The 26,093-nt window shown below is 39.5% G+C and overlaps 1 protein-coding gene across 1 annotated transcript; it reads right to left on the bottom strand.

The window, feature by feature from the left end:
- Positions 1-26,007, bottom strand: LOC118309383 (testis-expressed protein 264 homolog). Its single transcript, XM_035631440.2, has 4 exons — positions 25,417-26,007; positions 19,587-19,808; positions 6,637-6,802; positions 1-1,837 (listed from the first exon to the last, which is right to left on the bottom strand). Exons 1-4 carry the CDS (start codon positions 25,669-25,671, stop codon positions 1,560-1,562), a joined length of 921 nt encoding a protein of 306 aa, XP_035487333.1. The 5' UTR covers positions 25,672-26,007; the 3' UTR covers positions 1-1,559.
- Positions 26,008-26,093: the final 86 nt, after the last annotated feature.

Genomic DNA, 26,093 nt, shown 5'->3' with positions numbered 1-26,093 from the left:
TTATATCAACAGTTTATTTCACAATCTAATGCAACACTTACAGTAAAGGAAGCCTTGTTGGCCTGTCAGAGGTAAAAATGATCATCTGAAGAATGTTAATTGCACTTGATGAACTCAGAATATGTAAAAGGCTGTAAAATGCCATGTGTGTCTAATCAATCTCTCACTTAATTGCACAGATGCACATCATTTATTTCCCGCACTCGGCAAGTGAACGCGGCTTGCCGTGAGAAGTTTGGTGTGGAAGATTAAGGATATTGATATGTCTAGATGTACAGCACATTGCAGGGTGTGGGTCATCAGGTGGTTGTTGTTGTGGCTCAAGCTGCCATATTTATTTCAAAAGAGAGCGAGGCAGATAAAACAAACAGGAATTAACAAATGGCAGAGAAAGTAAAGAAATTGATGTCCAAACAGAAAAGGAAGGAGCTGGGATTGAATATTGGGGGGATCATTTAAGGAGGCCAGAGGTCAGATGTAGAGCGTCTGTAAATAATAGGTAGAGTCCCAGAGCTTTCCTTTCAGTCGGAGGGAAATAAAGATTAATGGTCAGCCCACTTGTCTTGGCAGCACACTCACCATAATCATGTCCTAGATCTTAAAGGTGGTCAGGAAGACGTAATTACGCATTCAGTCACACCTTGCCACACACAGCCTTGTAAAAAAAAAAAAAAAAGCATATTCAAATATCCAAAACACAAGAAAACAGTGAAGAACACTTTGTGAGGTCTATTTGCTTATTCAAACACAAACAGGTTTGTGTCCGTTATTAATAAATGCCATTAAGGTCCTTTGTAAACAAGTCGCTAAATTTACTTAAATTAAACGCAACTATGTTTATATTGGTCTGACAAAAATGGATCATTTTTCACAACAGCTTTGATCATTTCAAATGGAGAGATTACATATTATAGAGGGAGATATTCAAGTAAAAGGCTTTGGCTAACAAACACTTCAGTTCAGTAATCTTGTAAAAATGTTTCAAGAAACTCAGGCTTCCTGAATATCCTCTCGTTTCCTGTGAAGAATATCTAGCAGATGTTAACACCATCACCTCCAGACTAAGTCTGGTGATATTCCATATATTTCAGCAAATATGTCAACAAATCCCATGAAAAGACCATTAAATAAAAAAACAATGACTTTATAGAATTGTCTGTGCAAAGTTTGATATGCTGATTAATTGGTCATAGACCTCCGTTGTTTTCCAGAAACTATTTAAAAACCCAAACAAACAAAAAAGAGTATCCACTGCACTGCCAAAACATGTGGCTTCATTACAATGAATGCACACTGTAGTTTATTTATGGATCCGACATATACCATCCCACTGCCATAATCTATTTACTCCACTTTGAGTAGCGTCTGCGAAAAAAACAATACAGTGTTCAGCTGTTGTAGGAAATAATTTGACTTTGACATCTTGTCTAGGAAATAATGGATGTTATATTATTGGTTTTGATCTTTTCATGGTATTTATAGACTTTAAAAAAAATAAAGAGTGTCACCCACCAATCCCTTTATTCTCTCATCATTAACAAATGTGTCTGGGTGAACTTTCACTCCTCCCCTCCGACGACGCCCCACCACTCCTGAGTGGGAACCTCCTGGCTCTTCTGGACGGAGTCTCTATGAGGCCTCCCTTCTCTCTCGTCGGTCTGTCCACCAGCCTGCTCCCAGTCCGGCTCTTTAAAGGAGGTTCCCCCAGAGCTTCCCCCTCTGTCATCTCTATCCCCTTGATCCACAGAGTGGACCGAGGATGCCGCTGGGGACGACTCTCTGCTGTCTGACAGGAGAACCCCACTCCCCGAGCTGTATTCACTGTTCGAGTCTGCACCTAGAGCAGCAATAAAAGAAAAGAAGGGAGGGGACGGACAGATGGTGAGAGGACTTCTATAAACAAACACCACATGAGGAAAGACTGGATGCCCAAAAACGCAGCGCTGGGATTCAACCAAAATCTGCATGATGGTGTTTAAGCTGCACAGTGATTTTGTTCCAGAACAACTATTATTCTTTTCCATCACTTTTTCCTCATAAATGCAGGAAAATATCAGAAAATTTGAAAATGAAATGCTGACAATAGATCATGTTTCTTATGGGACCACACGTGCTTTAGAAAGATTACTAAAGTAGTCCAGGGCCATAAAAACACACCAGTGACAGACACACGATAACCAACGCCCAAGTGGTATTTAAATAAATCTGTCGCTTCTTAACTGTTGTTCATGGATTACTTGTGCTTTTTCTTGACTTTATTTTTTTTCTTCCATAAAACAAATGAATAATGAATAAATTTAACCCCAAAACTCCATACAATTATTAGGACACACCTTGCTTATTTTGCAGCCAGCTGTTTTCTTCTGACGGTTGTTATAATGCCTACATTTCCATAAACTTCACAGAAATGTCTATTACACATTCAGGCTGACCTGTGTGATGAATGAATGAGGAACCATCACAAAATTCAAGTCCAAAATGCAGAAACTGTTCAATACTTTTAATTCTTTTCTTTTTGGCAGTTTTGCATGACAGTCGACGATGTATCTTGGTAGCCGTCACGTATTTTTCAGCAGCAACTTGTGCTGTGACTTGAAGTCGGGGCTCTTTAGTAGCACTGAAATGTTATTCATTAGAAACTCCTGAAGGCTAAACGTCTTTTGCTCTTTGGACTGGATCATACAAACAGACCAATCACTTGTCTCAAGTTTTTCTGAGTGTGCGCTCTGCAGGTTAATAGAATCGATGTCAAACTCAGTCTCTTGACCTTTTGCCTCCTTGGCTTTGAGTGACTGCACACAACGCTCTCCTCAAATCAATACGTACCGACACTACGCCCGCCTGTCATTAACTGCAGAACTGACGATGAGACACACAGGTGTCAAGAACTGACGATTCATACGAAACGGTGGACAGAGGCCAGCGGGAGGCTAATCATGTTGCAGGTGATAAAATACATTATGATGGGACAAATTCTGAGAGGCACTCGAAGTTTTGTTTCATAATGACGTAGAAATAGTACAGAACATTAATAACATGATTCTGAATATTAAAAAAATCATATGAAGAGCAACTCTGTTTATTTGGGATTGGACCTGTTTGTGTACGGTACGGGTTCATGTTGCGTCACACATCCCCAAAGTATGATATGAGAAAAGGCGGGAGGGTAAGAGAGAGATATTGCAGTGGAAATGATTTGATGTTGACAGAGAATATGAGACTGTGGGACTAGGATTCATCTCACACTGGTGTCCAAACAACAGGTGGAGAATTTAGACTGCATGTAAATTGCGTAGCTGACGATAACAGCAACATTACATGAAGTGGACTATGAGGATTTTTATCAAGTGGCAGAAAGGATGTGCACAAATCAACGCCAAACAAAATGTACAGTGTAGAATCAACTCCTGTTTATCTTTGTAAAAATGAATTCAAAATTCACATTCAAAAAACAACCAAATTTGAATGTAGATTCATTTATAACCACCTCGTGTGCATATGATTGATGGAGGGAAGAGAAAACAATAAATAAAACATCAAATATATGCTCACTGGCTTTTCCAATGCCTGAAGCAAGTCACAAAATGTAATTAGTCAATGGGGAACAAAAATCCCACTTGGATTGAAAGATACATTTGACTTGAGAATTGTATCTGTAGTTGGTTGGAGAGGTTTAGCGTTGCCTTCAGGCAGCAACCTCGACATAAATCTGAGTGACAGTTGATTCATTATTGGAATTTAAGTGTGTCAAGATTTAATGTGCTAACTCTTAACAGAGGGATGATTACTAGTAGGCTTGAATTGTGCCAGGTCAAATCAGTGCAGACCAAGATATTATGTAAAGAGTGACAATCAGAGCTGAGAAGATTTTACTCCTGAGTAAGACTTGACTTGGTGTGACACTTGAAAAGCAAAAACATTCAAAATACAAAACAAGCACCAAAAACAAAACTTGAAAGATTTTCTTGAAGACTGAGACTCCTTCAGCTGAGGTGCCTGTCGGACTTTCGAACTGCATCTGAAACCAGGGCTGCCACGGTTATCGCAATATATTAGCAACACCCTCAGATCACGCCACAACGGAGTCAAACAGACTACTATCACACAGCAAAAAAAACAAAAAAACATTGGAGGGGGCAATTTTTGACTTTGCGTGTGCAGAGCTCTCTTTCTCTCAATCACTCACCCACTCAAGCTTAAGTTGGTTTCCTGTTCAAACAGCCATGAAGTTTTTACTGCCCCCTGTAGACAGGCGGGATTTAAAATAAGAGCGTGTCCCCCATAATTTATGATGACATAAGGCAAAACTCACCAACTTGAACTTGCCCCAAAAGACACAAGAACAGCTCTGAAAGCAGCAAATCCACTTGTGTAGCAGAGTGAACGATGTATGTTACAGAGATCTCTGTATGTTAGAGAACGACAGGGTGACGGCTGTTTGACAGCGGGAGGTTATTCCACTCACAGAGACGAGATCCGTTATGGGGAGAAGCAGATGTGTGAGTTGGGAGGTCAATGGAAACGAAGAAGCCTCCACTGACCTGGCTGACCTTCCCCACTACCCCAGTGTGACAGGAGCAAGGCTACCTGTCACATTATCATTCACATTCATGCACCCAAATGCCATTTCCTATCTGCACCGCGCTTGTAACACATAAAGAGCTCGGTATTTGTCAGCGCCACTCTCAGTTTCTGAGTGTGGAGATCAGGAGGAGGTGTGGTGTTCTGTTGTGAAGTTTGAGATTGTGGATGGAGGTGGTATAAAGATGCGACACTAGATGCGAGAGGGTGGACACAATTGTGCTAGAGGAAGTCGACCATGTGGCAGAAATATATTAACATTCTTTTTAAAACACTGTAATTAAAAGAATAGATTTTCCAAAACAATCCTTACAAACATCAGAGATGAATGAAGACACACAATCCAGCGGAATAAATCAATCATTGTATTCTGTGCTCCTCAGTGCCACAACACAAAACATGTTAAACGTTTTAAACTTAAACATGTGTAGACATGTGTCTGTTTTGTGGGTTTTTTTAATACAATTATTCATGTCCTATATGATTCAGCTGGCTTATATTTGAATTCATGGTTAGGTGTAGCTCCGTTTGAGTTAATCTAATTGAACAATATGGCCTCTGCCGCAAAGCCGTAGCAATTAGGTGCGATGAAGCTGTTATCATGAAATAGGCTTATTTTCACACTTCACGTGAACTCGTGATTAGACTCGCTCCATCTCGCTTCATCCAATATTGACTGCTGCAAACACTGCTTCACAAGATAGTATGTCTCGTGAGGATACATTTGTGTCAATTGGAATCGTATGTAAGTGTTTGTTCATAGTTTACAGTGAAGGCCAGATTTCCATAAGGACTCCATATTGCTGTGAACAACCCCATGGCGAGTGGCAGCACACTTGCACCAGAGGCTGTTGAGTCTGGGCTTTTCATTAACACCTAGGTAGGTGTCAGTCACAGTTTTTTTTCTGCGGGGGTTTGCTCATAAACAAAACAGCAGAAAGAAACAAGGTCCAACTCCCCAGGGTCCAACCCAAGAGGCAACTACCGCGGCTGAATGCTGAAGCCAAAACAGAGGTGCCTTCACATGCAGTTTCCCGATGGCCATCAGAAAGTAGCTGATTCCAATTAACTAACTGAAAAAAACTTTTTCCCATTTCAGAAGCTGGTGAGCAAAGTGGAGTATGTAGCAGTGAAAGAACCAGATATTTCCTTGAGGAGTCAGGAGACAGAATGCAGACCCCAGTGTAAAAATGAACTGAAAGTTATTGGGTTGCCAGAAAACAAATGAATGCCAACCTCGTTCCACATCTGCTGGATGTGTAAAGATGCAATATTGTTTCCCATATCAACGTTACATGTAAGGCCCGACCGATATGGATTTTATTTCACCTAAAATGTAAACATAAATGCACATTTAAAGGCTCATATCAGTTGGTCGATAATATCGGTTGGGCTCTAGTTATAATTATAGTACTGTATATCAGTGTCATTTTAAAGGCCTGTTCAGTGGAAGCAAGCAACCAAAAATGAAAAAGAAAAAGAAATAAAACAACTGTGCTTTAGATTTGACAAAAACTGATTCACAACGGACAGCAATGAGTGACAGTCAGACACTACACTCATGATTTTATAGTCCCATAGTGATATAGTAAAAGTTCATGAAATCTTTCTAAGACCTCATGAAACACACTTTGTGCAAATATATTTAACACAAAATGTGAGATAAAATAAATAACATAATACTGTACTTATCTGTCCATGCATATCATTTTCTCATTTTATATTGAAAAGGTCATCACTAAGCAAACTTTTAAGCAAAACTTGCATTTGTTGCCCTACCAATGTGCTACAAGTAACCAACTGCAGAGTAGACAATCTGCTTCCTGTTTAAACTGGCACACACATGCTCAGTGTACGTGAATGGTTAGGTGATGACGTTTTCAGCCGTGTTAGTATGGACGGGGATTAAAACTGACACGGTGCTAAAACGCTCCTCTGGACAGAGATGAGTCAAGTTTTAAATTAATGTTTTAAAACAAAAACGTAGTAGTAAGGATGTAGCCTGAGTAGCTAAAAAGGGCTTTGATTTGCTCATTCAGCGTGTAGCACATGTACCTGAGACTTCTGTATCACTGTGTGGTTCCTCTTGTTCCGACAGCCTCCTTTCAACTTGCCGGGCTTCAGGGACATAGAAATCTCCCTGCCGAGCCAAGGGGGCCATGAACTGGATCCGACCCTCCCTGTAGATCTCAAGGAACGGGTGTGCACACAGCCTCCTCTGCTGCAAGAGCAAGTTGGTATAAAAAATTTAAAAGTAAGTTCCTGATTTACATACAACAAATAGCAATACATGACATTGACATACACATTTGCTTTAAAGCAATTCAAGAGGACAATTCAGTCGTATTAAATGATCTACCTGCAAATCTAACTCTCTTTAACGCTCATCCCTGCCAATGTTAAAATGATTCCGATCAACACTCATCAACACATGCGTGTTAACATACACGTACATGTAATGGACAGAGGAAGCACCACAGAAGGCTACAAGTGCAGACATGCCAAATGACACGACAAGTCTGTCTCTAGCCAATCATGAGTGAAAATGATATGACTCCCGTTGTGGGAACCTCACGGCTCCATCCATGAGCTAAAGTCAATTTTTAAAAATTCCCCTTCCTCCTCACATGCGGCTCATTTTGGATCTCTATAATTTGTCTTTATGAATGTGCAGCCTCCACACTTCACACTGACTCTGTTGAAACTCCAGCTCTGTTACTCACTCCTCTAGAGGCGGGAAGTCTCGCGTGACAGAGACCACTTCGCTTCTCCGCGCTCATTAACCTTTCATACACCACGCTTTGTTATTCCACTCAGGCAGAGCCAATGTCTGTTACTTTCGCCCCTTTGGCATATGCTAAATGTCGAGCAATACTAGAAACATGCTGCAGCTGCAGTGCAGCATCTCCATATGATCAATTATTTATAGTAAATTTGTTTGTTTTAATTGTGCAACAAGTTTTGCAGCTACTCGATGCACTGTAACACTGTGTAGATGTTAAGTTTTATCTGTTGTGATATTCTACAGGCTACAAATTGGAGTGATAAACTGAGGAATTTTTTTGTGGTTTGATTGCTGTAATTAAAAGAGTTTGTGGCATGGGAACAATAAATTAAATTGAGAAAAAAGCGTGGTAGCATGAAGACCTCTGCATTCACACCTTGCACTCCTACTCCATCTCCGAAGCATTGAACCATAATAGACCACAATCATTTCTTTATTAAAATTCAGGACATCTCTCACGGAGTTGAAAGTGCTCAGATTATTATTGTTTCTTGACAGACCCTGGGACTGCGGCATCCCCGTGGCCCTTGCCTGCGATCCAATTTCAAGTAAAGTGGAGGTAGAGATACGACAGGTATACGTCACACTTATAGAATATGATAATCGGGCTTGTAGATTGAGCACGTGCATATATGACACACTCTTTTAAAGGAAGACAGCTGCCTCCCTATAAAAAACTGTGTCCTATCATCCCTCTCACCGTCTGTCTCTCAGCCCAATTATGCCAGCAGTAATGTTCCTCTGGCTGCTGTCTGCAGGAACAACATTGTCAGTTTCAGTGATTTCAGCAACATCAATTATTGGAGCATTTCTCCTTCAGAAACATCTGCGCATCGTCTTTGGTTTGGCTCGTCCGCCAGAGTAAGTCGTGGACTGCTATATATTGCATATTGATGTGCATGCATACATGCAGACGTACACCCACAAGCTTAACTTTGCATCAATAAATGATCAAAATTCAAAAATGAAGTATAGCACAGCCACGCTGTCAGCACAATAGCTCCTCAGAGGGTTCACAGTTAATATTTCACTGGTAAATTCTGATTTGACAGAATTATATTCGCTCTAATTTACGGAGTGCAGTGGATGCCAACACTTTATATGGCAATTAGTTGGTGTTGGAAGTTACACAACGACGGGTTGGAGAGAAACTCACAAATGCAGCGCTGCAGACAAAGTGGACTAAATAGGAGCAGACTCAACAGTCTAATGGCACACTTAAAAGATCCAAGCGCGAAAGCATTGTATGCCAAGGGAGCAGAGTCAGGGACGGCTTTAAGAGCACTGCATTTACCCCTTGAAGAAAATAATGGAAACACCTGACTGAAAATGAATATAAAGTACCTATTCAAGAGAAAAGCTTCTGACTGTTTACAGAGGGACAGTTCAGTAATTCAGTTATCTTCACAAACAACAAACATGTCACATATAGGTGTGATGATTCAGATGGAATGCAAAATATTCAGTCAGTTGGTATTCATAACAATAAGTACAATTTTGCTATGCAGCGTCTTTAAGTGATGGCGTCTGGGCTCAGGTCCTGTGTCACTACTATCTAGGTTGTGGAAATGGAAACATCATGAGAAAACTGTGTTTACAATGGAAATTAGGGAACATTGGCTCCTGCAAAATGGCCCCAGAGACCTCAGCAATTATGAAGGTGCAGGGCAAAAGCACCAGGACCCGATGGGTTCTGTAGGATGGCAAAAGACACAAGAGGTCCGAAACTTATCTTGACTTTCTCAAGATGTAAACAAAACTGGATGTAGGACAGGACAATGTATCCATGCCAACTGCAAAGCCACCGTGAATTGAATACAAGTCATTTTGGCTGCCTTATCATAAAAGTCAGCTTTCGTCAAAATTACGATATAGATACAATTCTGGATTTCCTTTTTGATTTTGCGACTGATTCACTAAATAATCCTGGCACGTTGTTTGCTACCTTATATTACTTTATAGTTCAAGCTTTAAAACTTGTAGCTTCAAGTTTCTGCTCAAAGCCAAATGATTCATCTGTGCATCTGCTTTTATAATTACGTGAAGATTATTCATGTCCTCTTGCCTTTGTTTGGTTCTGGGGTTTTTTTCACCTACGCACTGAAAAATCTAATGAAAATGAATCCCACCTGAAATTATTTCCTTGGAAAAACAGAAGGCATAAGCTCCATTAGCACATAGAAATGATTAATGGAAATCATTAGTGAAAAGGTGGAAGCAGTGAGTGCTCCTGACTTCTTCAGACCAGCGACGACCAGACAAGTGGGTGAAGATATAAAAAAGGATGTTAAATGCTTTAAATGCTAATTCACTCTGAAAGGATACATATTCAACAAGAGGAAAACAGCAAGGGTATTTAGGATATGTGAATGACAACATAACAAAAATATTGTGTAAGCTGACAAGAGCATTAACTATCATAATACAGCTGCAACAGTTAATCAATTGATCAATTGGTAATTGATTACTAAATTAATCGCCTACTATTTTAATAATCAATTAATTGGTTCAAGTAGTTTTTATGGGAAAAAAGGCCAAATTCTCTGATTACAGCTTCTTAAACGTCAATATTTTAGGGTTTCTTTGCTCCTCTATGACAGTAATCAAAATATCTTTGGTGTGTGGACCAAACAAAACATAATTTGGGGATTTGGGAAACACGATCGACATTATTTACCATTTTATGACATTTTATTGACCAAACAACTAATAGAGTAATCGAGAAAATAATCTAGTCGCAGCCCAAAATCTGTTGTTAACTGTAATAATCACGACTCCGAAAGCATTGATTTGAAATGATTTTGTTAAAATTTATTGTGACTGGTCACCATTATTTCTACACCCACAAAAGGAGCCTTTACTTATTACTTGAGTCAGTGCCTAGTGAGTAAGGAACAGCCTATAACAACCCTCATGCTGTGTCCTGCAAGTCGTTGGACAAAGGGCAGGCCAATAATTAGACCAACAGTGGAATCGCTGAGGCAAAATTGTGCTTGGTAGGCTTTTGTAATTGGGTGGGGGATTGTGGATAGTGTACTTATTGATTTTTGTTTGATTGTCTTCATGGTGTTTCAGGGCCTCGGGGGCCCAGGAGAGCACTTAAGGGATTCCAGAATAACAGGGTCACAGTGAGGTCAGTTTTTCTTCACATTATCCACAAGCACAGAGATGACAATACTTTTTGGGCAAAAGGATATCTGTTGTTTTTGTTTTCTCTGGCATGAAAATGTTATTATATTGGTAAGGGAACATACATGGGAAATTACAAAGGCCAACAGTGCAGAAGCCACCTCACCTTACTTTGATTGTTTGAAAAATTAAAAAACTGGACATATTCACCTTTGCTTCCTGTGGCTTGTTTTCTACTTGTGTGTCAAGCCAAGAGTAAGTCATGAATCATAAAATGGGTAAATGCAATCATCCTGACCGTCACCATCAATACCTTGAATCAGATGCTTCCCCTCACAAGCACAGATCAGCCCACGCCAAAGCTGTTTCATCATGGGGAACCTTTCAAAAAAGGCGCCACACAAGCTCTGTTAATCGTTATGGTGAGTTTAATTATTGAGCTAATTCACATGTCACAGTTAAACCTTAAGTTAATTATGGTGCTTTGTTTAACTGAAAGATTGTGAAATGAAATCTGCATCAACAGAGGATTAAAAGTGAATGAAATGAGTTTGAGTGGAGTGGATTGCCAAGAGCATCATGCAAAAACACACACAGGTGCGTACACATGGCACTTTAATCACCTTGCGCACACTTTCTCACGCTTGCTGTGTGTTTGCAGCCTCTCTGCAGCGGGTCCAGAGGGAACGGGTGACGGATGGATGGTCTACATAAAGAAATGTAGAGTGTGCTCTCTTTCCAGGTTTTTATAGCTGAGAGAACAACATCTGCTCAGGTTCCCTGTGAAAAGGCGTCACGTGCCCCCTGGAAAAATAAATGAGACTGAAGGGGTGTTGATTTTGAAGTCAAAAACACAAGATCAATGAATAGATAAATAACAATTTAGGGACTTCGTGGATTCGAAGTGCTATTTGTGTTCGTATTTCTAATCCAATTAATCAAGGCAAATTAAAAACAAATCTGACTAAATCGTGTAATTTGAAAAAATGACAATTAATCTAGGCCTGTTAATGGGGGTATGCTCACTGTGATTTTGATTGATCGAACTGGAGTAAACCTGTGCGTGCAATAATGTTTATAATTAAACTGTTAGAGTGCATGTTAACAGCTGAAGGAGAAATATTGAAGATAAATTGATTCAGTACTATAAAAGGTTGGTGAATGTCCTGTTTGAATGGTTATTATAAACTAGTAGACATAAGATCATGAAGTGAAAAAAGTTTCTGAAAACAAATTAAGATCACACTGACAAATTTCCATATGAAACTCTTTGAGGAAGGGGCGGCATTGTGGTGTGGTTGTTAGCACTGTTGCAAAAAGTTTTAGAAAATGTTGTTGATTTGGAAGTGTTAAAAAAATAGATACCCTGCAGCAAACAGGGTAAAAACACTATGTGTCTCATAAATAACTACAATGACTGTATTTCAGTCAAGAAATACCAGCACTACTGACATAAATTGAGGATTTAATACTTGCATTGCTTTATGGAGAAGCTAATGTCCCAAAAATGATGCTGCAAATAAGCAAACGCCTGTATAGATTGACCAGCAGTGAGTTGTTCCTTTAGTTAATTACATTTTCAAGTTGTAAATTGTGAGACTTCTTGTAAAGAAATGCTGCTAATTGCACATTTTCCTTTTATCCGTTTTTAACGAGAAATAGTTATATTTCTTTTTTTTTTTAAAGGATATTTTACTGCAAATTCCCTCTCGAGCAGCAATTTAATTATAGACAAAAGAATAGCACTTTTTTCTCCCATGTGGAGCTGGAAGATCTAAAGGCACTGTGGGACAGAATAACAAATATAGCGTAGTATATATACTATAGTATATAATACATATACTATAGTATACTTTTGGACACCAGAGGAGTGAAAAACAAGCCGTGGTACTGCAGAGGGACAATACTGTAACCAAAGTTCAGCTTGAGACACAAAAAACCTGTGCACGAGCTACAAGAGGAACCATTAACTCCCAACACACAAAGATATGAAACATGCATATTCCCAAGTTTATTCCCTCGATTTCAGCTCACCCACAAATAAACCCAAACAACAGGGTCACCCTGATGTACCTGTTCTCCTTAGCAGAATGATTGCTGCGTACCTGAGATTTTTTGCAGAAATAGAACCAATAAGGATGCTGTTATTTTTCAGCTTTTTCTTACTTTTGGCTGCAACTTCATTATCGATATTTTTTTTTTGTTTTTAGGAATAACTGATTAATAGTTTATTATTTTTTATAGTATCATCTATCAAATGTCCGAAAAAATAGACAAGATTAAGAAACTACAGCCATACAAGGAATTTTGTATTATAATGTTTATCATGCTCACCACCTTAGTTTAGCACATTAGCAGGTTAGTAAAATTCAAACTTAAAAGAATATATATTCACAAAAATGAAACTACTAAACCAAAAATACAGCATGGGGCTGTTAGGGATGTCACTAGTCTTGCAGGTATTTGGTCATTAACATTAGTGGGAAAATTCAACATTTTACCCAATTTGTTTGTTATAGCATGAAAAGTTTGTATCATAATAACAAAATATAACAAAATAATAGTTATAATAATAATAAAAAAATCTCAACATGATACTGATCTTTTTTCCCTCTTTTCCTAATAGTGGCAGCAACACACTTCAGTGGAGATGCACTGCGTCACCAACACTAGCACTCAGCAGCAACAGAGCGTGTGATTGAGGGGAGAGTGACTTTTGACCGCTTCCTGCAAGTGTGGTAATGACAGTAATCTGGAAGATTATGGAGGCTACCACTCCATCAGTGGCACATGGCCTTCCTTTTCCTACCATTGTACTTTCCCTTCATCTACCTCCCTCCCATCTCTAATCATATCCGATGAAACCCTCATATTAATGCTGCATTTTCTCTGTTTCCTGTTTTGCTTCGTCAGATGGTTATTTCGAAAGTCAAAACATTAGCACCAAAAGAGTTTTTTTCAGTCATTTCTCTGAATCCTATTCCTTCACACCGAGGAGGAGGATGGAACATAATATATCTACAGCGCTTTTATAGTCTACATTTCATTGCAAAGCCCTGAGGGGCCGAAAAAGTGGTTCAAAGGGACCATGGGCATAATGAGTGACAGTAGTTGCTGCCAGTAAAAACAATTCAGGTGTCACTCAAACAACAACACTCTCTACACGGACTTATTCAGCCCTGACAAATAAACAAGGGCTGTTTGAAAGTCACTGAGCTGAATAACGCAGTTTAGTCCTAAGCCTCTTTTTTATTATCTTTCCCACTTTCTTAATTTGGCTTGCTGAGGTCTCAAACCTCTGCACCTTGGTCAGGTGCCCCAGCCTGTCTTCGTACTTGTACTCATACTTGAGTGATTCAGAATTGCTTCTGGGATTGCTTTTCAGAAAATCCCTCAATAGGACACTAGAGCAAATTCATTTAATTTGCATGTCTATCTCAGCAAAAGACACAGCCTAACAGCCTGTAGGAACATTTTAGCTGACACAGTGGAAGGAGAGCCTGTTCTCTTCTACTATACTGTAAAGCACACGTTAAAGATGCACTGAGAGAGCATGTGTTCAAAAAGAGTTTTATAAAATATGTGGTAATAGTAGACAACAATTTCTACAATGTAGGTAGTTTAGTTTTGTCACTGTACCTCCACAATATCTTGTAATTTATGGATCTTCTTCAGTCATTTTCTTCTCACTATACCACCAGTGCAACGAAAGACAGACAAGGGAGCAAATTTAATAATAAAAAATCACATTCTTACAACATTAAAGCAGACTTCTAAGGCATTTGCTCGATCTCCACATCTTAAGTGATTGATTTGCCCCTGGCGCAAAACTATTCGTCCCGTATCTAAAAATAACTACCTTTCTTAAATTGTAATCACACCCCATCTGCCTGATCTTGATTCAGTGCGACAGTGCAACCAAGAGTAAAGTTTAAATCAGATCAATCATATGTAGATGTGACATTAACAGTAGATTCCCAGCAGCTGGCGGATGAAAGTCATGTTTGAACATTTCACTCCACAGCTCTTCCCCGGGGGAGAAATAGCTCACAGGGTTATGATGCAACATGGTTGATAACAGAGGCCAAATGGTTTCGTACATTAATATAGTTAACTGGTTAAAATTAAAAACACAAAAGACACTGATTCTAAACTACATTTTCTCAGAAGAAAAAACTTACAAGACAAAAGACAAAGATGATGATAGGGGAGGACCACCTGTACATATAGTTCACACGAGAAGTCATACAGGTAGATAGACTTCTCGTGATTCTGTGTCATTGCTGAGCCAGGAAAGAAAAATACTACAGCTCTCACTCTTGGGGTGAATCTTACTGACTTTTAAATGGTCAATGGTCAATGGACTGCATTCATATACTGCTTCTTTAGTCGTTTTGACCACCCCAAGTCGAATTCACCCATTCACACACACACATGCACACATTCACACAGCACTTCTATACGCAGCACTTTTTTTCCTATCATACATCATTCAATCACAATCGCAGGGTTGTGTGTCTTGGCATGCGGAATGGAGGAGCTGGGGATGAAACCATCGTACTTTTGGTTTACCGACAACCCTCTCTACTTCCTGAGCTGCAGCCAGATCAAAAGGTTAAGTAGGACTTTACTGACGCTCAATCAAACATTTATAAAATTGGTCAATTTTACTGCGAAGTGATTTTTATTCTGTGCGATAATACTGGGATAATAAGTCAAAATTGTTATTTCCTCATTCTCATCAGTAAAAAATGGAGAGTAGAATGTATCAGAGTTTTATAATGTATAAGGAATCACACTACATGTATTGTTCATTTTAATGATTAGATAAGGATTCCATATTTGAAGCATGGGTGTGAAGGCTGGCATTTTAATTTCAGGCGTCTGCGCTTACACATACATGTTTGACATTTTAAGAGTTCCTGTCAGACAGCAGCTTACAATTGTCAGACTTAATAAAATCTGACAGGTTGCTAATAAATCATCCTAACCACAGGGTCTGATCCACGCAACTCATTAGTGTCAAGTGTTACAACTGAAACAGACAAAGGAAATTCGTACCACTTCTGAATATTTGAATACAACTTATAAAGTTCTGCATGACCCTAAGGGATTTTGAATTTGACCTCAGTTTCTCCCCTTTTTTGAAGCCTAATATTCAAATCTAATGAAACAGTTGCCGTAGCCTTTCAATGGCAATGAATTGTTTGAATGCAATGAGGAATTTATTAATCTCCAGAATTACAATTATAATCAAGAAAGTTTTCCCTTCTAAATCGTCCATGTGACGTTGCCTCCATGACTTCGTCCAGCATATACACTCCACAACCTTTTCTGACCTTTCTGATTGTACATCACAGTGAGTTAAAAGTCTGCGTGTTTAACAGGCCCTGGGGACTAACATCTGCCTTGCATCACTGCTGATGATACTAATAAGAATTGCGAGAGGCAGCACCTTTTCGTGACATAAAAAAAGAGGTTTCATTTTAGTTGGGAATGAGGAAGACTTAATGATCTTGTGTGTAAGTTGCTTTAAAAAAAAAAAAGGCCATTTCAAAGGACCAAGAGGACACTTGCTTTGCATTCAGCCTAGAACCTCAGTGTTGGCAGGAAACTGGTGCCCTCAAGCAAACAAATGTTCCATCGTCTGCCTTTCACAAACCTTTAGATCTCGGTGAATGTCAGCAATATTATCCTCCAACCCCGGTCCCAATCCAGGCTGAAGGCCTGGCCCCCCTCCCCCATGCTTGAATCAAATCCCAAGATGCCACCGTGTCTGTGATGTAACCCACCACTAAAAAGCCAAGGCCCAGAAGAAAAACACTGGGGCCAATCAATGGTCTGACTGGGCAAATATCAGGCCTGGCCATGGGGCTGCGACTCAAAAGTGTGTGGCAGACAGAAATCAGTGTGCCATGACAAGCCAGGCATGCTAAATGCTGATGAGCTTGTTTGAAAAGGTCTCACCACTTGGGATATTTGAAGTGTCAGCCATCAACAGCATGCATTATTCACACACAAAAAAAGACAGCCATTTAGAACTGTCTGGGCTGTTAGGCTGCTCCCATTAGTTAGCTGGCAGTTTAAATTATTGTTGTTGGATTATATTCAGTATACTAATAAAATATTTATACTGAAGTTCATTGCTCTGGTGTTTGATAATTTGTTAATAGAGTTATTAGAGCATTTACAATCCTTCTCTCTAATTAACGGTTCAGTCCCTTGAAGCTCTAAATTTTATCGAACCATTCAACTACTTTCATCGCGAACACTTGAGGTGATTTCCGCAGTATCTGAAATACATACCTTTAAACACGTAAACTCCTTTTCATACTGTCATTTGAATTTTCCCTAATAAATTCAGCTGACAACTCCTTTAACTGATTCAAGTGAAATTGTCACTTCTATATGAAGACATTTCAAAGATTCCAAAGACTCTTTTTTCAGCTGCGGGCAAACATATATTGTCTTCAGACAAACAAATTTCTTGCATTTTAAGTTTTAATTCAAGCTAAAGAGTTGGTCAGTTTTGAGTGTACTCAGGGAGCATGGTTGCCTTGCTCAGACAACAAATGTTTCTGCCTGAAATATTTTTTGTCAGCCACTCTTTGAAATTTCTCATGTAAATGTATTCAGTAATATTACAAGGATTCAATTGTCTGCCTTCACGGGGTAACGCACCTATGCATTGTGGATTCGGTATATTGTGGCATAACAGAATAAATCATCTACAGAAGGCAAGGTACTGGACATTACAAGAACCAAGAACTGAATTTTACTGTGAAGTCTCCCAATACAATTGACTCAGTTGTTGAACAGTGTGGTTTTAGACCCCAGGGGGATACCAAAGTCCCTGTTAAACAGATATTTGAGAACATACAGCTGTAAATTTACTGACAAACTAGAAATAAGAAAATACCACAGTGAAATACCACTGGACTTTGCAAATGTACTGTAGAGTTGGAGAAGAGCAACAGCTGCAAACTGCACCTGCACTGTACAACTGTCCAACATGTGAGTTGCATCCAAAGATGTGTAATTCATGTAATTCAATCTAAGATTAAAGATTAAAAACTCCCAAAAAAATGTGTTTTCCTTCGTCCGAGGCAAATTTATTCACTTATTTTCATGGAAACCAGTTTGGATTTTTGAGGTTTCCTACAGACAAACAAGACGGATAATCAATTTACACTTTCTATTTTTTTGTTGTTGCCTTTTTTATCTGCATTGCTACGGAACATGTCGATATGAACACAAGAGTTTTTGTGTAGGATTTTTTTCCAGTAGTTATATATCAATATAGCTGGGAGGGGAATAGTGGATGAGGTCAGAAGGCCACCCACATGACAGATTTTAAGCAAAACTAGACACCCCCAACTGTGGGGGTGTAATATGAGAAATACAGCTTTCCAAATACCCATAAAGTTGAATCAACACCTGTCTAAAATAGTTTCAGCAAAACATGAACATTAAGATTTTCATGAAAGGATTTATTTAAAAGATGATGGACAACTAGACTGCATGGCACTGTGCCCCTAATAAACGGGCAAAGTTGTCAGTGCATCAAAGACCAGACTGCAGTAGCTATTATTCTTAAACAAATATCTGTAACTATGTCTCAGACTTCATTAGAAGGTTGAATAATTATGTAATGCTGTTCTGCTTCGTATTATGTGGAGCCATGCAACAACTACAACATCCAACTATAGCCAGTAAGAGACTTTGACACAAGTCAGTAAATCATATGTAGCAGGTAAGTTAGTGTAGAGACAAAGATTTAATATTGTCAGGGAAGGAGACTGACTGAGCTGACCTTAGAGACGGGCTAAGTGCCACTGGAGCGGAGCCAGGTTTAAACGGCGTCCAGGCAGATGGTAGGGCCAGACAGACAGGGCGCACAAACACATTCCTCCAGCAGACGCAGGAGCGATTGAGACAACCTGTGGTGTTGCCACCTGTTTTAGCACACTGCATAATTAAACCAAATCTGCCAAAACTCTCTGCTCATCACAATGACTCACTTTCCCGGCATCCCTCGGGCCGCACTCACCGAGATCATTCATCATAAAGCGTTAAAAGGAGCTTAAAATGTTTTCCTTCTCTCTTCTTTCTATTGTCTCCAAGTTCACTCCACTTTTACATCTCCTCTCCAACCACAAATCTTTTCCTGCTGTACTACCCAACACAGACACACACATACACACACACACCTACCAACCCTCCAGGGGATGCCACCAAGAAGGCGTAAAGCAAAAAGATTTGAAGCACTCAACATTCCACAAATTACATTTTCACTTTGTGAAGCCTAAAAATGCATAGTATGACTCAGAAGTGCAAGTGATGAACAAGAGGTTAGATATTGATTATTTATCCTCAGCTGTTTGACGTAACCCCACCACAGACTCGGCAGTGATTCATTCTATCACACACGTTCGCACATTTCCTTACACGTTTTGCTCTCGCTAAAAAAAGGAATGTGTGCAGGCGGTGGCTAATAACAGTTATTCCACCTAATTTCCAAAAGGAAAAATCATTCAGGAATAATGTTTTTAACATCGCAAATATTATTAGTAAACAGCCATGGTCCCAAGTCAAAATAGAAACACAGGAAGTGAAAACATTTCCTGTGTTTCTATTTTGTGTGCTGACTTAGTGTGAAGTCAAGACACTTTGTGGGATCGCTGAGGCTCATGGGACGTAGACTGTATGTGATGGGCTTAAGATGCTGGCTGTGTGAAGATAATGTATGTATCGCTTTGATGTAGAGAAATTAATTCAGTTTTACTTTACCCTCAAATTACCTCAAATTTAGTTTACACACTGATTAAGTCACTTTTTACATACAGTGCATATCTAGGCTAGGCAAAAACAAATGCACAGAAAACATCTGGCTATTATATTTCTATGTAGTGTGTACACGTATGGACATGTCTATAAACCACGACTAAATCTATGGAGTTTGTGTATGTACAGAATTTGTCATTTGGACTGAGAAGTTATACACACTTAAGAATTCTTCATTTTCCTTTTTTGGTGATTTAAGAGAAATATGTCAAGTGATTGAGTGAGGTTCGGCAGAAATGCAGAATACCTTGATGTAGAGCTCCAGCTGTGAGTAGACTCTCCACACTCGCAGCAGAACAGAGAAAAAGGCCCTGTGGGGTAACGAGGTAGTGACCACGTGTGTGACTTCGGGAAAGGAAAAAACATTGAAGCCAGACGTCTCAAAGCGCCTCGTAAGCTCCTCGTCTGCCTTGTTTTCTCCTTCACTCAGAATACAGCCAATGGCACAGCGGCACTGTGGTCCAGGCACCTAGGGACAGAAGGAGGGATCAAATAAACAGATAAATAAATATGATAAAATAAATGGGTTGGAGAATGAGGACATAAAAACAAGACTGACAGATAGAAGAGATTCCCACACTCTGTATTCTTGCCAGCATTTGACCTTCCCCTTTTCCCCTCATTACAGTGATTAAAGTGACATAATTAAACAGATTCTAAATATGAAAACAACGACACGGACAGATTAATACTCAAGCAAAAAAAATATATAATCCTCTGGCCATTTCCAAAGAAATGATTGCTTGTGTTTCGATGTAGGAACTAGTTGTACAAACTCCCTACACTGTGCATCGTCATTAACACAAGTGTGTGTAGTGTACGGTCAGTTTAGCACATAGCACACATAAAAAGAAACAAACCCAATATCTCCTGTGAAAATACGGTCATTGATAGAAGTTCTACTTGGAGCATTTGGCTGTGCAGCAATTATTGCTCCTTCTTCCACGAGCACCCGGATGTCCATTAAAACAAGAAAAGAGAGATACTTGCTTCTTTTTTTTTCTAAATGATTACTCCAGGGACAACCAAGACTTTCTCCCCACCGTGCAGGGCTGAGCACCACTGAGGGCTTGTGTCATAAATACGCTGAAACAGTCCAATTTGTTCATAAACCTATCAATGCTGTGCTTCAAGCACAGCCGGTGTTTCTAAAGAGCGTCTATTTTCTCCTATGTTCCTCATCACGTGAGGCCAGCGATGGATAGAAATGTTCATTGAGCGCTGCAGACTGGGCTGATTCTTCACAAAGTTTCAAACATACATGCAGGAATACTGCAACAGATTCTTACATCAACATACATATATGACCCTTGTGTGGTGTTTGCAGATGATCCTATTTTGAGTATTATTATGAACATCGTGTACTAGTCTACTTAAATCTTGGCTGGTAGATGGCTGGTAAAATTGTGATTATCAGAAACAGTTTCTAATCTGTTTCTACAGAACATTTACCAGCTTTACCCGAGCCTGTGACCATTGTACGGATTCGTCTTCAGGGCAGAGCTGTAACAGTTTTTTAATTACTAAATGATTTGATCTACAGGAGATTAATCAGACACAGATTTGTTAATTGATTCATTGTTTGAGCCATTTTAGGTTACAAACACCAAAAAAATACCCAGCTACTGCTTCTCTACAGTTTATCTCTGTTTATTGTAAACTCAACATCTTTGGGTTTTGGACTGTTGGTTGAACAAACTATGACATTTGAGTTTCTCCATCCCAGGAGTTAACACTGTTGTCCAGCATGAACAAAAACAAAATGCATATAGTTCAAATTTACTATTTATGCACATGATATTTAAGTGATGCAGCGCCTCTGGTCTCTGGTAAGCATTGTAGCAAAATGCTTTGGATGCTCAGGAGAGGAGATTATGCAGGACAGATTCACTATGATCTCCCATCATCAAATGGAAAAATACATCTCTGCCCACCACGGCAAATCAATAATGGTGTTTGTCAGTTCAGTCAGAAGAAGAGTGAGGTTTTCAGCGAAGCCGTCCGAACTAAAAGATAACACATCAAACAACTTGTTCAAAACAGGAGAGATAGAGTTTAAATATCTAGTTAATGGCTTGACCGTATTTTAAGTACCACAAGTACATTTGTGATACTTTACACAAGGGTATTTTTGCCACTATGGAGGCCCACAGTGCCACGTCTGAGAGCCAAGTGGAGTTTTTAATAATCACAAGGCTCAAAGTGGATTGTCCAGAACACAGAGCCATCGCCAAAAGAACAAACCTATACACAATTAATGTTTTGCCTCTCTGCACTCATCCAGGCACAAGTGTCCTGTCTTTTGATGTTTCTTTAATACACTAACAGTTCTATTAATAGTTAAGTTGCTGGAGCAGATCCTCTGAATTGGCCTTGGTAAGGCAACAGGGGGGAAAAAAGGAAAACTATCTTCACTGGCATTAAAAAGTATTTTCTATCCACGTGCAGATACAGTAAAACTCACGTTATAGATGTTTTACTAGGCCTTTACGAAAGGGGGAGTACCACCATTGGGATTTTTTACTATTTCATCATTCACCACAAAGACTAACATTTAGACTGATTAATGCATTTCTTGACCGGTCCCTCCCTGAGCTGTCACGCCCTCTGCTTTCATCATATTGTGACCCAAACGTGGGTCCCTGAGGATCACGAGACCCATGTCATTTCCACACTATTCCACTTGTTGTCCGGGTTTTCATTTATACAATCCTTGTCTGGGGGACAACATACCCTGACCCTGATCGCTTATTTGGAATATAAAAGTTTGACGAAAATCCACCCACAATACCTCCCTCTGACGTTTGCTGGATGTAGAGGGGGAGCGAAGAAGAAAAGAGCTGCAGGGTAGAGGTAGAGTGGGCACAGTGGGTCAGAAAAAAAACAAAAACCTCCCGGCTGTGGAACTGTGAACAGACTGGGGGAGGTTTAGTGAGTGGGGCTCAGAAATCTGTGATAGAACAGACAGAGCTGCTCCAGCCATGTATCCATGGCAACCATCTCAGGACCAACTCAAGTCCTTGTTGAGGTCTTTTGTTTCTCCAGAGGAAGTGATTAAAGGAGGTAAAAGTGAGGAAGAACAAGTACAGAGGATGAGTCTGGCCCTGCCGACACTCGTCCTCTCTCAGCCGAACCTTTGAAAATCCTGTTCGCTGCTAATATCAATGGACAGTGTCTCACTATTTAGCCACCAAACACCAGTCCTCCTATCTGAAAGCACTGTGGGGCTGCTGATGCTGGGACAGAATGGCATCCTGAGGCTCGAACGCTAATGAGCTGAGATCATTACGCCAATTATTTTAACTTAGATCAGGACTTGGCTGTGACTGTGCAGAGGAACTAGGACCCTCTGCTCGCCTAATTGCTGGCTTGGGAAAAAGAGGATGAGCATAACAAAAGGGTTTTGAAGCAGAGCTGGGAAGAGACCATTGCTGAACTTTGGTTACATTCCATCAAGTTGTTGTGCAGGATGCTAAAGCTGTGCCACTTAAGGCAATATTGATGAGTTGCCACATCTGCCTCAGAGAGGAGAATTAGTGCAAAATTATCAAAACTATAAAGTCATACTGACATTTAGGTAACATCATATAGTTGACTCAATACCTAAATACTGATAAATAAATTTTGGTTATGACAACTGGCACATCCATATAGAATATTCCTTATAAAGGGAAGTGACATGGTAACAAGAAGAACAAAGAATCTAAACTTTCCAGAGCATATAAACAGAAAATATATGCACTGCAGGAACAATATCCAATATATATCCCCAAAGCTAATGTTCACGTTTGTGTTTTCTCCCGACCAACAATCCAAAACTGAAAAATATTCAGTCTACAATTTCTACAATTAAATATAAGAGAAGGAGAAAAGACACAAATCTTCACAGTGGAGAAAGACAATGTTTGCCATTTTAGCTGAATCACTTATCAATCAACCAATTATCACAATTGTTGCAAATTGGTTTTATTTTGATTTATTGATAGGGCAATCTATTCATTTCTTTCACATCCAACTCTTCCATACACCTTTGAGCTGAAACAGTAGTCTATCATTATGTATACTTAGCACATTTGGCACAATAGTCTCCTTCAAATAACTGTCCTCCCATGCACTTAAATCCCACTGATGATATTATCTATTCATTTAGTCCTTTGCATTTTTTAATTGCTGCTATTGTTTATTGTTGTGTTATTTATATTTTTTTAATTTCTAACTGACATTTGATTGTAGCTGTAACAATCTGATCTGTGTGAGTCACCAACACAATTTCGTTGAAAACATACACTGACAATTTAAGTGTCTTATGTCTTCAGACTGAGAAAAATTCTGTCTCGTATAATTGTCATGATGTTATAATTCCATAGGAAATTTTATATGTACATTGTTTTTTTTTCATAATGCATCAAAGTGTTTCCATCTCCGTGGTCATCAGTTTGCTCTGACAGTCAGCTACAAACTGTGTTCAACATTCACTATTATCTTGCTACATGCCGGAGCAGATTCATGTTTCTAAAGACCACATCTGTCAGGCTCCTGTTTTCTGCTCGTTACCTGAACCTCAAAACGGCTTAACAATTTCAAGATGCTACTACTTGTTTCATCCCATCTGTTAGGACAGAGACTATTGAGAAGACGATTGATATTACACTCACTTTAAGATATAGGAACCAGCACCACATGACTTTGGAGACCCCGTAGAGTTAGGTAGGATGGGGTAAGGTATCACGAAAACAGATCCAGCAGATATTTTTCCTGCTGCTTATAGTTACTGAGGTTTGAGAATGGAGGATTTCACACATGCAATCAGATGAGTGTGGGAAAAAAAACCTCATCAAGATATACAACTTATTAATTGTATTATATTGACAGCAAAGGAAATCTAAGTGCTGGAAGCCGGATGTTATGAAATAAATAACACAAAATCATGCATTTCCACATTATTTCCACAACTTTAGTTCATTTTTAGTTCATAATTAGTGTGTAAAAATTCCTCATTTTATATCATTCTGGCACTTTTTCCCCAGTGACACTTATGTCAACTCGACTGTCACAGCTCAGCTTCTCTCAGCTAGAGAAACAAGACTGTTCAAGGAACTTCTGATTTAAACAACTGAACGCTGCTGTGAGAAGCCTCGGCTGAAAAGACAAGCCAGTCGGCTTCACTGTCAAAGGGTGAATCCTACTAATGGATGTTTGATTATCAATTAATGATTAAAAATACACAATAACTTAACACATACAAAATCACAAAAGCAGTTGAGGAATCTGCCTTAGACTCTTTCTCTCAATATAAAGACCAGCAAGAATGTTATTGCAAAACCTTGGGAGAACTTAGCTTGGTAGTTGAACACAATGGATGTCATTCAAACTAACTTCAAATTAGCCAAATCAGACTGGGAAAAAAAATCATTATATAGTTTTTTCATAATTTGTAGATATGTTGTGATCAGTGCCATAAGTGGGTAACCATGGTTTACTTGCTTTAGTAAAACATATTTTTTTAATTTATTGAAATGTGTTTCTTTATTGGTCACATGCTGTATTGTTAAATAATGAGAAAATACCACAGACTTTGCGGTATATACTGTGGTTTAGGGCAACACCTCAGGATGGATCTGTAATAAACAACCTCGCATGATATCTGTGACATCTGAATCCACAAAAGAACACCACACCCTGTCCAGATGTGCAGTGATAACACTCGGTGGAAAACACAAACATCCGTCAGGGCCAAAAGTCTCTGCAACATGCTGAGGAAAACCAGATCCAAAAATTTTAAAAAACTGAATGTCGAAACCAAATGATATGCCACTAAACTGACTACTAGTGGTAAAAAAAAAAAAAAAACTTTTTAATTAGATCAATTCAATTATTTAACCCCCCAAGTGGTTGACTACTGCTGAAAAGAAAGTTGACTCAATCAAAGAGAAGGGCATTACCGCCATCTAGTGGCCTGTTCACGTTACGTTACAAAGTCTGGCTGGTTTTTAAATGAAATTACTGAGTCAAGTGCTTAACACACGGTTATAATGAACTGCGTGTACCGTTGGGCGTGCTGTGTCGTGTCCGTTTACCTTCGTGGGCTCGGCATAAAAGACTCGGATGCGCGAGAGCTTCGGTCCGATGCTGCGAGACTCGTCGAAGAGTTGTCCGCGGGCGTCGCGCCGTGCCTCTCTGAACTTGTATGCGAAGGTGATCCTCTTTATGGGAGGAGAGCCGGTCACCACGGTGATGTCCGACCGGACGGCGGAGAACAACACGTAGCCGGCCGCTGTTAGAAGACTGAGCAACAGGCTGAGGAGCACACACACACCGAGCCACTCGGACATGACGCTAGCTCGCGCGCTAGCATCAGGCGCAGGGACCGTTATTCAGCTGCATGTGAACACTGAGCACAGTTTGAACATTCTCACTTCAAATGTTTTCGTTATTTTTCTTGGAGGTAAATTGTCCTTAGCTGCATTTAGATTTGTGTAACTAAACCGCCAAGCACCAAAGATTGCACATTGCATGGGACTTCTACGACTTCTTCTTCTTCTTCTTCTTCTCTTATTGTTTTATGGCGGTTGGCAAACAACGAACTGGTGCATTACCGCCACCAACTGGTGAGTAGTGTGGATCAGAATCACTAAAAACAAATCAAAACAAAAACGTACAATATTATTAGATTCCCCGTAACACCTTTATCTCCCTGAGGTACTGTATTAAATGACTATAACATTCGTTCTGCAAGTTTTGCTGTAAAATGTCC

The sequence above is a fragment of the Scophthalmus maximus genome, chromosome 6, assembly GCF_022379125.1.
Source record: "Scophthalmus maximus strain ysfricsl-2021 chromosome 6, ASM2237912v1, whole genome shotgun sequence".
Classification (NCBI taxonomy): Eukaryota; Metazoa; Chordata; class Actinopteri; order Pleuronectiformes; family Scophthalmidae; genus Scophthalmus; species Scophthalmus maximus.
The sequence above is the reverse complement of the archived record's forward strand: the minus strand, read 5'-3'. Positions and strand labels throughout refer to the sequence as shown.